The 14,204-nt window shown below is 38.8% G+C and overlaps 1 protein-coding gene across 4 annotated transcripts in view; it reads left to right on the top strand.

Moving 5' to 3' along the window:
• The window catches only part of ERICH2 (glutamate rich 2), a 36,956-nt gene extending 23,810 nt beyond the window's left edge, over positions 1-13,146 (top strand). For 3 of the 4 annotated variants that reach the window (XM_049616039.1, XM_049616041.1, XM_049616042.1), the window contains 3 exons: positions 5,194-5,251; positions 12,230-12,301; positions 12,949-13,146. In XM_049616039.1, coding sequence (XP_049471996.1) covers positions 5,194-5,251; positions 12,230-12,301; positions 12,949-13,070 — 252 coding nt within the window. In that variant the 3' untranslated portion in view covers positions 13,071-13,146. Of the gene's footprint in view, positions 1-5,193; positions 5,252-7,811; positions 7,888-12,229; positions 12,302-12,948 lie in introns of those variants that run through there. The other variant, XM_049616040.1, reaches the window with a different exon arrangement.
• Positions 13,147-14,204: the final 1,058 nt, after the last annotated feature.

The following is a 14,204-nucleotide window of genomic DNA, read 5'->3' as shown; positions in this document are numbered from 1 at the left end:
GGCACAGAGAGAGGGAGACACAGAATCCAAAGCAGGCTTCAGGCTCTGAGCTGTCAGCACAGAGCCCGACGCGGGGCTCGAACTCACGGACCGCGAGATCGTGACCTGAGCCGAAGTCGGCCGCCCAACCGACTGAGCCACCCCAGCGCCCCCTTTGACTGATTTTTTACAGAAATATTTAGTCCTACTACTTTCATGTTTCCTACTTTTCATACTCTCACGTATGTTCTTTCTTTTCCACTCAAAAAGTCCCCTTTAATATTTCTTGTAGGGCTAGTTTTGTGGTCATGAACTCCTTTAGTTTTTGTTTGTCTGAGAAGCTCTTCATCTCATTCTATTCTGAATGATAGCCTTACTGGATAGTGTTCTTGGCTGCACGTTTTCCCCATTCAGCACTTTGAATATATTCAATATATTCCACTTCCTTCTGGTCTATCCACTGAAAGCCTTATGAGATTTCCCTTATAGGTAACTATCTTCTTTTCTTTTACTGCTTAATTTTTTTTTCTTTATTACTACTTTTTGCCATTTTGATTACTATGGTGTGGACCTCCTTTGGTTGATTTTGTTAGGATCTCTGTGCCTCCTGGATCTCTGGGTTTCTGTTTCCTTCCCCAGATTAGGGAAGTTTCCAACTATTATTCCTTCAAATAAATTTTCTGCCCCCAATTCTCTCTCTTCTTCTTCTGGGATCCCTATAATGTGAAAGTTATTATGCTTGATGGAGTCACTGATTTCCCTAAGACCATTCTTGTTTTATGTAACTCTTTTTTCTGTCATTTGTTCAGCTTGGTTACTTTCCATTACTCTATCTTCTGGATCATTCATTTGTTCCTCTGCTTCTTCCAGCCTGCCATTTATTCCATCAAGTGTATTTTGATTTCATTTATTATGTTCTTTCTCTCTTATTGGTTCTTTTTTTTATCTCTGTGTTAAGGGTCCCACTGATGTCCTCCACCTTTTTCTCAAGTCCAGTGAGTATCTTTATGGTCATTACTTTAAATTCTCTATCAGGCATATTACTTATATCCAGTTCGCTTAGGTCTCTTGCTGTGATTTTGTCCAGTTCTTTCATTTGTGACATATTCCTCTGTCTCTTCATTTTACCTAACTCTCTGTGTCTGTTTCTGTGTGTTAGGGAAGTCTCTTGCTCTTGTAAGTAGTGGGAAGGACATGCACTTTTAACTAGGTAGCACTGGTCCTCTTCCACAGGGGACACGCAGCTACCACAGAGACAGAGCTGGGCACTCCACAAAGGATGAACAGTCAGGGGATGCAGTTTTAACAAGGTGCAGACGTCCTCCGTGAGAGGTCAGGAGAGGCACTGCTGGCAAGGTTTGCAGGGGTCTTCTGGGGGAGAGGATCTGCAACACAAGGACTGAGGCAGGCCTGACTGGAGGGGGCGGGGTGTGGTGTAAGCAAGGTAAGTAGTGAATGCCAGTGTTGTGCTGGTTCCCACAGGTAGTTGTATGTTTATGATGAGGGGCAGGGGAGGGAAATGGAGGCTGCCAGCTCCTTTGTTCCTGGAGAAGTTCCTCCCCAAACTCCTGAGTTGGTAACCAACTCTCCCTCCCATAAGCTCCAGGTGACTTTCAAACTGTTTACAAGCTGTATCTCTGAAGGATGTTTGCTGTGCTATCTCTTTAAGGGTAAGGGCTCAGCTTCCTATCACCCTCTGAGCTCTCCCAGAGCCAAGGCTGCTGAGTTTTAAAGTTTCAGGCTTTAAGTCCCTCTGGTTGTAAGCACTCAGGAAATTTAGACCCTCTGGTTTTCAAAGGCAAATGCTGTGGGTATTCCTCTTCCCCCTGCAGGCTCCCCCTGTGTGATAGTCTGTTTCTCACCCCTCTCTGGGTCTGTGGCTCACTTCTTCCAGTGGTCAGATCTATGGGGTTTAGGTTCCCACTGAATCCTCACCCTTCTGACCCTCTTTGACGTGGCCTCTTTTCTGTATTCAGTTGTAGAATTTGTTTGGCCAGTCTTTGGGTCATTATCTGGGTTGTTTGCAGTGATGCAAGTGTTACCTAGTTGTATTTGAGGGACAAGATGAATTTAGGGTCCGGCTACTCTGACATCTTCCCTGGAAGTCCCATCTCTTTATTTTGAATGTCACAAATAATTTAATGTAAAGCCACTTTTTTTAAACCTGTCTTCTTAATTTAGCTTGACTTTGAAGTTTTAAGCAATTCTCATGAAAGTCTTTAGCCAAATATCCATTGCATGAATTTCTTAATTTCACAGCATTTTGAACTGTTAAAAGGAAATATATACATACACATTTTTTTGTTAACAGCATCAACAAATAGGTCAGTGCTAAGTACATTTTTAAATTGATTCCATGCTCCTTTTCATTTTCTGAGGCTAGTATTATTAACATAATGCTTCATGAAATAGACTAGATATTAATTGATATTGAGAAATTCTTGTTAATTTTGTTAGGTGTAATAGCCATAGTGTCATTGGGTTTTTAATTTAAAGTGAAATGAGATGATATCTGTAAAAAATCTTAAAACAGTCTAGGCAGACTGGGGAAAAGAATGTATAGTAATATTGATACAATCAGATTGACAAAATATTAATTTTTGAAGATGAGAATTGGAGACGTGTACTTCTTTTACTATTTTTTCTACTTCTGTGTTTATTTAAATTTTCCATAAAGATTTTAAAAATATAAATAGTAGCTATATATGATACTGGTCACATTCTCTGTTATGAATTAAACTAGGCATTGAAAATAAAAATAACTACAATAACAAAACTACTTTAAACTAAAAGGTATTCTTCTGGATGACACTTGAATTACAAATCAAAATCAAAACTAAACTTACAAACTACTTAGAAAATAGTGATAACCACAACACTAAATATTAAAGCTTTCAAAAAGAGCTTAAGGTTTTGAATACTTAAGTGATGACAATGTTGATTCAAAGGGGAATGACAACAAATGAACTAAATAGTAATTCCTAGAAAAAGAACAAAATAAATATAAGGAAAATAAGAAAAGGAATTAAATAAACAAAATTCAAAGTAAATACCAAATTACTATATCCATTTAAGAACAGGATATTTGAAAAAAGAATGACCTAGATAAACCACAAGATACCATAATTAAAATGGAAGGAAACCACAAATAGGAATGAAAATAAATAGGTCTTAATAGACAAAAATAGATTTTAAAAATGTAACGGGTGCCTGGGTGGCTCAGTCAGTTAAGCCTCCGACTTTGGCTCAGGTCATGATCTCACGGTTTGTGGGTTCGAGCCCCATGTTGGGCTCTGTGATGACAGCTCAGAGCCTGGACCCTGCTTCGGATTCTGTGTCTCCCTCTGTCTCTCTTCCTCTGCCCTCCCCTGCTTGTGCTGTCTCTCACTCTCTCTCAAAAATAAGTAAATATTTAAAAAATCTAAAAAAAAAAACCAAAAACAATTCTGTTTAATGAGTTTACCATAGCATTTATTAATATGTGAAAAAGTGGGGATTGTGGTAAAGGTAATGGTTTATAGAAAAATCTGCAGAAGTGTTCTATTTCCATTAGAGAAATGTAAATAATCATACCTGTGGAAGAAACTGAAAAAACTGGTAGAGAACTTCTTAAAATGGTGCCTGGGTATATATCAAATGTCTAGAAACATGGGGAAGTGTCTCTTCTAATACTCCATGCCCTTGTCTCTTGCAGAAGAAGCCTAGTATACCTGCCTATGTTCAGAATATAGTACACACAATCAAGAACAATCATCTAAGTTTAGGGTTATTTTTTAATGGAAGCAGTCTAAGTAAGTTTTAGAATAGGACATTAGTTTTATTAACCTGTAGCCTAAGTAAAAAATATATAAGAATATTTAATTTTATGGGGAGAAAATTATCATGATATGTGGCTTATTTTTAATAAGTTACTGAGGGGCGCCTGGGTGGCTCAGTTGGTTAACCAACTGACCTTGGCTCAGGTCATGATCTCATGGTTTGTGGAATCAAGCCCCACATCAGGCTCTGCACTGACCGTGTGGAGCCTGCTTGGGATTCTCTCCCTGCCCCCTCTCTCTGTCTCTCTCTGACTTGTACTTTCTCTCTCAAAATAAACTTAAAACAAAATTTTTTTTAATAAAAAAAAAAAATTACTGAATAGGGGCACCTGCGTGGCTCAGTTGGTTGAGCATCTGACTCATGATTTCGGCTCAGGTCATTTTCCCAGGGTCATGGATCCAGCCTTGTATGGGGCTCTGCGCTGAGCATGGAGCCTGCTTAAGATTCTCTCTCTCTCTCTCTCTCTCTCTCTCTCTCTCTTTCACTCTTTTGCTCTCCCCCCCACCCCTCTCTCCTACTCACATACATGCTCTCTCTCTCTCTAAAATAAGCAAAAAAAGTTACTGAATAATCCTAGTTTTTGTGAATATGTGTTTAACTTATGGAAAAATACTAAAATGATATGATGAAGATGCTAAAAATAAATATCTCTGGATGGCAGAAATATAAATGCTTTTTAGTTGGGGACAGAATGTGTTTATTTAGCTTTTAAATTCCCTACATACAAAAATATTTACTACTTTGTAACAATAAAAATATAATAAAAGTGAAACAAGGGACGCCTGGGTGACTCAGTCGTTTAAGCATCCTACTTCAGCTCAGGTCATGATCTCATAGTTCGTGAATTCGAGCCCCACGTCGGGCTCTGTACTGACAGCTTGGAGTCTGGAACCTGCTTCAGATTCTGTGTCTCCTTCTCTCTCTGCCCTTCCCCTGCTCATGCTTGGTTTTTCTGTCTCTCAAAAATGAATAAACATTAAAAATTTTTTTTTTAAATAGTAAAATGAAATGAATTACAATCTTAGTCATGTAATTATGGACTAAGTTTACAAAAAAAAAAAAAAAAGCTGTATCTGAACCAAAGGGATATTAAAGTGATGAATGTCTTTACTATCTCTGCCAGTTGAACCAACCTATGTATTCTGAAATTGTTAAGTAATATACATATAGTATGGCTGCAGTAACATAGAGGTATCATACTTGTTCTCTGGTGCCTTGCCATGGGAAGTCCTTAAATATTCTTCATTAATTGATTACAGACTTACTCCTGCAAAAATGTAGAAATATTAAAAGAAAAATATTTAATAAATAATGTAATATTTTTAGGGGGTTTATTATTGACATTTAAATTCTCTCTGAAAGTACTTATCTGAAGAGTTTCTTAATGTTTTCCAGTTCCTGAGAGCAGAAATGGGCCAAGACTACCATTTGGCAAAAAAATTATGTCAGATGAGTAAGTACAAAATACTTTTATGTTTTCTTTTTTTTTCCAAAATACTTTTCTGTTTTCTAATCTTTTATTTGTTTCTAAATGCATTTCATAATTTGTAAGATGGTCTGATTATTATAGCCTAGTAAACTCCCTAATAGTATCTCAGTGATTCCTTAATAGTAAGTTAAGTTGATTGGTGTAAGGACTAATTTAGACATCTAGAATAACTTTGGGATAAACTAAAAAAGACTAATCAGGGGTGCCTGGGTTGCTCAGTCTGTTAAGCGTCCGACTTCAGCTCAGATCATGATCTCACAGTCCTCGGGTTCAATCCCTACATCGGGCTCTGTGCTGACAGTTCAGAGCCTGGAGCCTGCTTTGGAATCTGTGTCTCCCTTTCTGTCTGCCCCTCTCCTGCTCATGCTCTGTCTCTCTGTCTCAAAAATAAATTTTAAAAAACATTAAAAAAAAACATTAAAAAAATTTTTGTAAAAAGACTAATCATCACTGGAAAATAAATAAAAATCTTGACCTTCATGATAATGAGTTAGTTAACTTTATGCCTTTAGTTTCAAAGACATGTCAGGTAGTATAGCAAACCTTACTTAATATGCATTTATTCCACAAATATTTGAGTGCCTCCATGTGCCAGGCACTGTTTTAGACACTGGAAGTATAGCAGTCAATAAGACAGATAACAATCCCACATTTATATCTAGTATCAAACAGATAACAAATTCATATATAACTAGTGTGTCATAAATGATAGGTGCTATGGAGAAAAATTAAGTAGGGAAGAAGGAATAGAAAGTACTAGAAAGATGCAAAGCAGTTTTGAATAAGATGGTCTAGGAAGGCAGGACTCATAGCAAATGTACTGAGATGCAAACATGCCTGATGAGGAACAGCAAGGAGGCCAGTGTAATCAGGGCAGAATACCTAAGGGGAAGTGTGACAGGAGATGAGGTCAGAGAGGTTGTGGTTTGGGGATTATGTAGATTGCATAGCACCCTTTCATAATTTAAGGACTTTGGCTCTTTCTCTGAGCAAAGTGGGAAACCATTGGGCACTTTTGAGTAGAGGAATAATAACGATCTACCTTATTTTTCTTTCTTCCTTTGGTTTTTAGTAGTTTGGCTGATGTATCTTACGCTCAGGCTGTTGTTTCTTTTTCTTTTTTTTTTCGTTTCTTTTTATTTCTATGCTTTGTTTTAGAATTGTTCTACTAACCTACCTGTTTTTGAGTTAACCTGTCCTATCTTCTGCTGTGTTCAATCTGCTGTTAAAACTATCCAGTGAGTTCCTGGGGCTCCTGGGTGTCTCAATCGGTTAAGCGACCGACTCCCGCTCAGGTCATGATCTCGCGGTTTGTGAGTTCAAGCCTCGCATTGGGCTCTGTGCTGACAGCTCAGAGCCTAGAGCCTGCTTTGAATTCTGTGTCTCCCCCTCTCTCTGCCCCTCCCCTGCTCATGCTCTGTGTTTGTCTCTCAATAATAAATAAACGTTAAAAAAGTTTTTTTAAAATGTAATGTAGGAATTGTGAGGATCTACTTTCACTTGCCTCACATAGACTCCCCGCTATGGGTACAGTACTTCTTACATCATTGGCTAAATTTTTTTAAGATTTTATTTTTAAGTATTCTCTACACCTAACGTGGGGCTCGAACTCACAACCCCAAGATCAAGAATCATGCGCTCTTCCAACTGAGCCAGCCAGGCACCCCTCATTGGGTAATTTTTAAAATGGGTTTCTTGAATGCTTTTCGCACTACTTATTTTATATCCAAAATAATTTGCCTTGTCTAATCCTTTTAAGCACTTTTGACCTTTAGAGCCATTGAATAAAATATTTTGATTAAAAGTATTTTTGGGTGGTGCACAAACAGAATTTCTGATAAGAAGGACTCCTTTAAGAAAATCGTGTCCATTCCCATTGTTACAAATAACAAAGCAGAAGCAGAGAGAGGCTAAGCGGCTTGGTCAGCACCATTCAGGGAGCTAGTGGCATGGCCAAACTGGAGCCCAAGCTGCCGCCTCCCACAGCACCCCTCTTCTGTTGGGGGCTGGGGTACAGGTGAGTGAGTCTGTAGTTCTCAGTCCCAGCTCCCAGAGTTTCTTGTGCAGCCTAATAGTGGGAAAATTCATGTATTATATCTCCGTATCCATCAGTCATTTTAGAAAGCCTCTGGCTGAAGCTGATAAAATATATGCACTGATATCACCACATCTGTTAGTCACTTTTGATTGTTAGGCCTATAGTATGTCGCATAAACAGCAGGTGCTCAATAAAATGCTTATTGACCTGAGTCAAACCAGTAAACGTCCATTAAATACCATCATTGAGAATGAAAAAGTTCAAACTGGTCTATCCTAATTGGGTTATGTCCCTGTAAAATTTCTCTCCCTCCCTCCCTTATATCAAGCACAGACTTGTACCAGACATTGTGCTGGGAGCTGGAGAGAAAGCAGGTATCACAGCACACATGCTCTAAACCTTTTTGGAGTTGACATTAACCATGGTTTGGTTTGGTTTGTTACTCCACTGGCTCAGCCAGTAATACTGTTCACTTTTTTCTGTCAGTGTCAAATAGCCTCAGACTAGGATTAGAAGACAGGAAAAGGAGCTGTGGAGGGCCCTAAGACCGGCACCATGCCAGGTGGGAAAGAACACTACTCCCAAAAGAGGAGGATGACTGGAAACGGGGCAGAAAGGTGCAGGGGGGGGGGGGGGGGGGGGGCTGGCTGCATGTGCATGCAAAATAAGATTGGCTACCCCTGAAGCAGATTCCAGCCATTGATGTGAAATTAGGGAGGCCCAGGATTAGCAATGCTAAGCAAGTTCAGGAAAGAACAGAGAGTTGGAGACACTGTCTCTGGGGGGAGAAAGTACTAGTTTGATGCTAATAGGAAACACTTGGCTGAGGACTGACCAAAGTTCCTCTCTATATTCAGAACAACAGACAAAATGAATTTTTTTCATCTAGGATGGCGTCAGGTTATTTTATATGTGAATGCTTATAGTATATTGTCCTTTTTTCTTTCTTTTTCATTTTTTTAAATGTTTATTCAGTTTTTGAGAAAGCATGAGCAGGGAAGGGCAGAGAGAGAGGGGGATACAGAATCCCAAGGAGGTTCCAGGCTCTGAGCTGTTAGTACACAGCCCAATGCGGGGCTTGAACCCACAAACCATAAGATCATGACCCGAACCGAAGTTGGATGTTTAACCAACTAAGCCATCCAGGTGCCCCAGTTTGTCTTTTTTTCCCTATCTTCTACCTCTGCTATAGAACACTCCTTTCTCTCTCTCTCTCTCTCTCTCTCTCTCTCTCTCTCTCTATGTATATATATCTCTCTGTATATATCTCTATATGTATTTATATATATTTATGTATCTCTCTATATATTTTTATATATATTTATGTATGTAAACATAGATTATTTACATATTTATGTATTTATGTGTCTGTATTGAGCACCTACTAATAATGAGAACATTCTTGAATACCTTGTTTAATTCTTAAAACAATTCTATGGGGCAGATATTATGAACCCCATTTTACAGTTGAGGAAACTGAGTCTTAGCAAGGAAAACTAATTCACCTAGGATTAGATGCTAGGTCTGGCTTGAAAGCTTCTGATATCCTACTATATTTCCATTTCCTCATTTGATTAGTAAACATATCTCTGGTCAAGGAGGCAGAGACTTGGAAAAGAGGTACTTTTGTGGGTCAATCAGGCTTGAAATGGCTCCTATGGTCAACTAATATATTTATTTTCTTTGTATCTGAGGCAGTTAATTTACATAAAGTAATGCATCTTTGTCCCTTCTGAAATGTTTTAAAAATTCATTTTCTGAATAAAGCCACTGGTTGCCTGTATGTTTCCTTGCTGTCCAATCACAGTGTAATCATTTATATCTCTGTTTGGCTTCAGGGCTTCCCACCTGGCATCCATTGGTTTCTTTTCTCTTCATCCTGCCTTTAAAAAAAGAAATTGTATTGGGTTCCCCCAAGAAATTTTATTTGTCGGTAAAGGCTTGAATTTTATCTATCTTTCACACACAGTTTTTATATGTGCCTAATATTTCCTCAGCCATTTTCCTGCTATGTCATGCAGAAGTGATATATTGGCTGTATGCCATTTCCTGCCAGGCATTGGAAGCATCCTGGGAAAGTGGTTTTTAAATGGGACTGAAGGTCAAGAATCCCAAGTACTTTTTTTAGTTCATCTCATGATTGACTGTGAGATGTTGTGCCGGTCAATCTTTCTATTTACTGGTCTCTTCACCTGTAAGAAGGGAATGTGCAGCTCACTTTTCTCAGGGCACAACAGTGCTCCTCACAGCAGCCCAAGATTTTACACACAAAAAACATTTAGGCCTGGAAGACCTACTCATCAATTATAATAATTCTAAGTGTTTAACAATAATGGCCTGAGAACCAAAATGGTTCTCATCATTTTGGTCTAACACAATTACAGATGTATCTTCAGAAAAGATAGTTACTCTGCAGTTTTCTTTTCCTTCCTTTTTCTTTTTGAGTAAAATAAATCACTCTTTCCTTTTTAACCTAGAGTATAATTTAAAAAAAAAATTTTTTTAACGTTCATTTACTATTGAGAGACAGAGAGAGACAGTGCTAGAGCATGGGAGGGGCAGAGAGAAGGGGAGACACAGAATCCGAAGCAGGCTCCAGGCTCTGAGCTGTCATCACAGAGCCCAATGTGGTGCTCGAACCCACGAAGAGATCATGACCTGAGCCGAAGTCAGATTCTTAGCCGACTGAGCCACCCAGACGCCCCTAACCTAGAGTATAATTTTATCTAGGCATCAAAGGACTGCTTCCTACTATTCATTTATTCCATTTTTTAATGTTTTGAGGGCTCCGGCTCTGTGTCAGTCTCCTAGGGATGCTACAGTGAACAAGACCAATGTCTTATCTACCTTAGAATAGCCTCCAGTCTGGGGGACTTAGAGCCCAATGCACAACAGAATCCCCCAGCTCCCTGCCCCAGCTCTTTAGCTGGAAGGAGACATCCACTGAACATTTAGGAAGGAGCCAAGCCTTTCTCTAGGTCCAAATCCATTCCAGGAAAATGAATGATAATCAGCAGTTACTTGGTTCTTAGTGCACTAAGGACTGGACTGAGTGTTTTATCTGCATTATCTCACTGATCCATCAAAATGGCCTAATGTGGCCAATAGTATTATTACAGATAATAGAACTGAAGTACAGAGATAGTAAATATTTCCCCCATGGAGACCCAACTAGACAGTGGCGGAACCAGGATTCACATCTGACAGTCTTTCTTCAGGGCCCATATTGGAATCTGTTTATGGACTCAGGTTGGGAACAACTCCCAAGACACTAACTGAATGTGCTAGAGGCTTTTCTTACCTTTTTACCAACTCTACTAGCCTGTCAAAGACTTTCTGATTCATCATCTAGAATGCATATTTGTGGGCTAAGTTTTAAAGCAGATACCTTTCCCTCACTCTGAAAATTGACAATTGTAGAAGTCAACAGTTTTTTTTAAACCATGAGAGTAGCTGATCTCATACTCCAATCCCATGAAATGATCCTAATTCCAATATGAAATTTTCTAAACTGTATTCAAGATTTCTTAATAAGTGTTCAACCAAAAAGGATTCCATGGGAATAGTAAGTTGGGGAAACCACATTCTCATAATGGTCTGAGCATATTAATGGTTCTGTAAAATCCTGCAATTTCTTCTACTGTAAATTTTACCTGATTAACCTCATTTGACCTAGTTTCCAAAATATGTATTAATATCTTAAGAAACTAGCTAGTATCCCAAGGGGCAAATTGAAGAAACTCTGCTCTTGAAAAGGCTCAGAGAATATTTAGACTGCTAATGATAAGTATATTTTAGTCCAATTTAAAATGAATCAAGATACTTTTATTAGAAATCTTAAAAGGTGTCTAAATACCTATAGGATCCTTAAAAGCAGGCACACAGTCATGCTAACCCAGACTGATGGTAAATTATATTGGTAGATTAGGAAATAGAGACACTGGTTTGGTGTGTCAGGATGAAAGCCATATGGGATGAGGTCCTCTGAGCACTGGGGCATAGTTGAACCAGCCACAATTATTTGTCTTACTCTAAGCCAGAAGAATAGCACACTTGATGTTTTAGCGCCCCCTGGGGGCCATCAAGATAGTGCACAGGAGTCACAACATTAAATGGCTAATGCAGAATTATGAATGCCCCTCAAGGCAGGTAGGAAGAAGGTAGAGAGAGATCTGGGGTTAAAAAAATAGCCTAAAGAACTCCAAAACAAAAGTTGAAAATGTTTCTAACCTCTAAAACATTGATAACATACCACCAAGCCCCCCAAAATCTACTGATATGGTCCAAAGATGACACATGCTGTTAAGTAGGCAATGACTAGGGTGTAAACCAGGGTAAAAGTTTTCAGGATTAAGAGAAAAAAGAAACATAAGTTTTCCCTCTTTGAAAGATGAGTTTCTCAAAATGGCATCTCTACCATGGAAGAGCTTGCATTTAAAAAAAATCATAATAAAATTCTGTTCTGTGTTCAGATAAGGTCTCTAAGAAAGGCTGTCTTGTAGACATTGAGTGGGAGAGATGAAAAGCAGGATTAACAGACCTCCAGGCACAGTCTTCTCATTAGCAAAGCCTCCACATTTTGCAGGATATGTACCTTGTTTGTGGGATGATTATATTCAAGAAACACTCTGGCTACAAGGCCTATGAGGAAAGCCTCATAGTGGTGGAGATTGCATTTTTTAGACAGGAGGTAGAAAATATATTGAGCATTATTTCTCTTACAATGCACCTATGATAAGTAGAACATTTTCTCTATTTACACTTTGGTATTCCTATGGTATAATTGGTATTTATTGCTTTGTGCATTTTTACTTACTCTGATTGACAGTTCCAATCTCATTCTGAGGAGTGCTTGCTGAAACACTTTGAAGATTAATAACACACACTCTGTTGTCCATTTTCAGTTCTAATCTATGAACCAGAAAATCCTGAGGCCAAGGAGTTTTTCTCACTTATTGAAGAAATGTTGCTGATGGGTAAATTTAAAAATTGAAATTCCTTCTTTCTCATAGAACTATGAGCAGTCACTATTTAAAAACCTATTATCCCAGGAGATTAGTGAAGTACACCCTCAGAAAGTGGTTAAGAAAAGGCTAACTGGTTGTCTTGGATGGTTTAATGAAACCAACTTGTCCTTTGTAGATGGTCAGGGTGACTCCCTTTTCTCTGTGGGGTAGAACTGCCCAAGTAAATCAGGCTCCCTGGGTACCAGGCATCAGGGACTGACACAGTCTTCACAAGGAACAGAACATGCTAATTTCCACACATGTTAAAAGAGCTATCCCACAATTCCAAGGAAAACTAGTACCCTCTAAATTATCCTACATCTCACTTACTCTTATTATATTTAATTAAGAATTACACTGACAATAGTAAAAAAAAAAAAAACTTTATAGACCTATATTTTAAATTTACTCTAAATCCATAAACATCTTTATACCAGTAAGAATATGGTCTTTGTACTACTATTTTGATCCTACATACAGTTAACAAAGTTCAGCTCAGTCTTCATGTTCCAAAGATAGGTATTTCTTAGTGGAGGGAGAAGCAAGAAGAATTATGATTTTTCAAAGAGTAGAAATATCAAGAACATTTTAAGCAATTTTCTTCCTTTCTATGGCAGAGAAATCTCAAAATCTTGAGGAAGATGATGAAGATAGTGAAGAAGACAGTAGCAGTGAGAGTGAAGGAGAGAGCAGTGAGGAGCTAAGTGAAGAAAGCTCTGATGAATGCGAAGACGGGTGATGAAGGTTGCTGCTATGGTTTAATCTTCATGTATTTTCATTACTGTATACATGGAAATATAAAGGAGAAAGCTGCATTTTAGTCTTGTTCTTTATTTGGCACAGAGTTCTTTTAATTTATCCATATCGGTTTGAGTTCCTTCTTGATATTTAGTTCTTACCTCTATGTGAGTTACTCAGAGAGGAAATTAGTAATTGAAAATATTTACATAGCTGTAATTGTGTACCAGGTGCTGTTGTGCACACATTAGTTCATTTAATCCAACAAACCCATGAGGCTTGGGTTAAAACAACACAAATTTATCATCTTACGGTTCTGGAGGTCAGAAATCCAAAATGAGTCTCACTCAGTCAAAATCAGGATGTCAGCAAGGCTGTACTCTTTCTGGAAGCTCTAGGAGAAAATCTCATTCCTTTCTTTTGCCAGCTTCTAGAGCCTCCACACATTCCTTGGCTCCTGGCCTCTTCCTGCATCTTCAAAACGAGCAACACCTGGCTGAGATCTTCTCACATTGTCATCTCTCTAATTCTCTCTCCCCTCTGTTGTGATTTTTGTTAAAGTAACATTTGTTAAGTAGAGCCCTGGTGTGTCAGATGGTTCGTGATGCTTCCACAAAGACCACAAGGGAAAGTAAAATGAGAAGTTTATTATTCACAGGTCCTGGAGGAGGTACATGGCATGCATCAGAGGGGCCACATAAGGAGGTCAAGGTGCAGACAGAGTGGACAGCAGGACCAGGGGCATGCCTTTATTAGGGCCATGAGTGGAGTGCTTTGGGGGTTCTCAGGCTAAGGCTGGATTTGCCAATTCAAACCAAAAAGATCAGGTTTTAGTAAGCTCCGTGGGGGTCTTATCTAAGGGATGCACAGGGGAAAGAGTTGGGAGGCAGGAGAGACTGTTTATCACCAGGGGCACTGGGGAAGTTATATCAGGAACATACACTTACTTGTGATTCTACAGGCTCTTATCTAGTACATGGGCTGTTATCTAGGGCACGTACTTGAGGGAGAGGCTAGTGTGCTTAGCCACACAAAATGGATGCCAAGGCAGCAATGATATGGAATAGTTGAGCCAAACTCTCAATACCTTGCCTCTTCCTTCCACTTTTAATGACACTTATAATTACATTGGACC

This window comes from Panthera uncia, assembly GCF_023721935.1.
Source record: "Panthera uncia isolate 11264 chromosome C1 unlocalized genomic scaffold, Puncia_PCG_1.0 HiC_scaffold_3, whole genome shotgun sequence".
Lineage (NCBI taxonomy): Eukaryota > Metazoa > Chordata > Mammalia > Carnivora > Felidae > Panthera > Panthera uncia.
The sequence above is the reverse complement of the archived record's forward strand: the minus strand, read 5'-3'. Positions and strand labels throughout refer to the sequence as shown.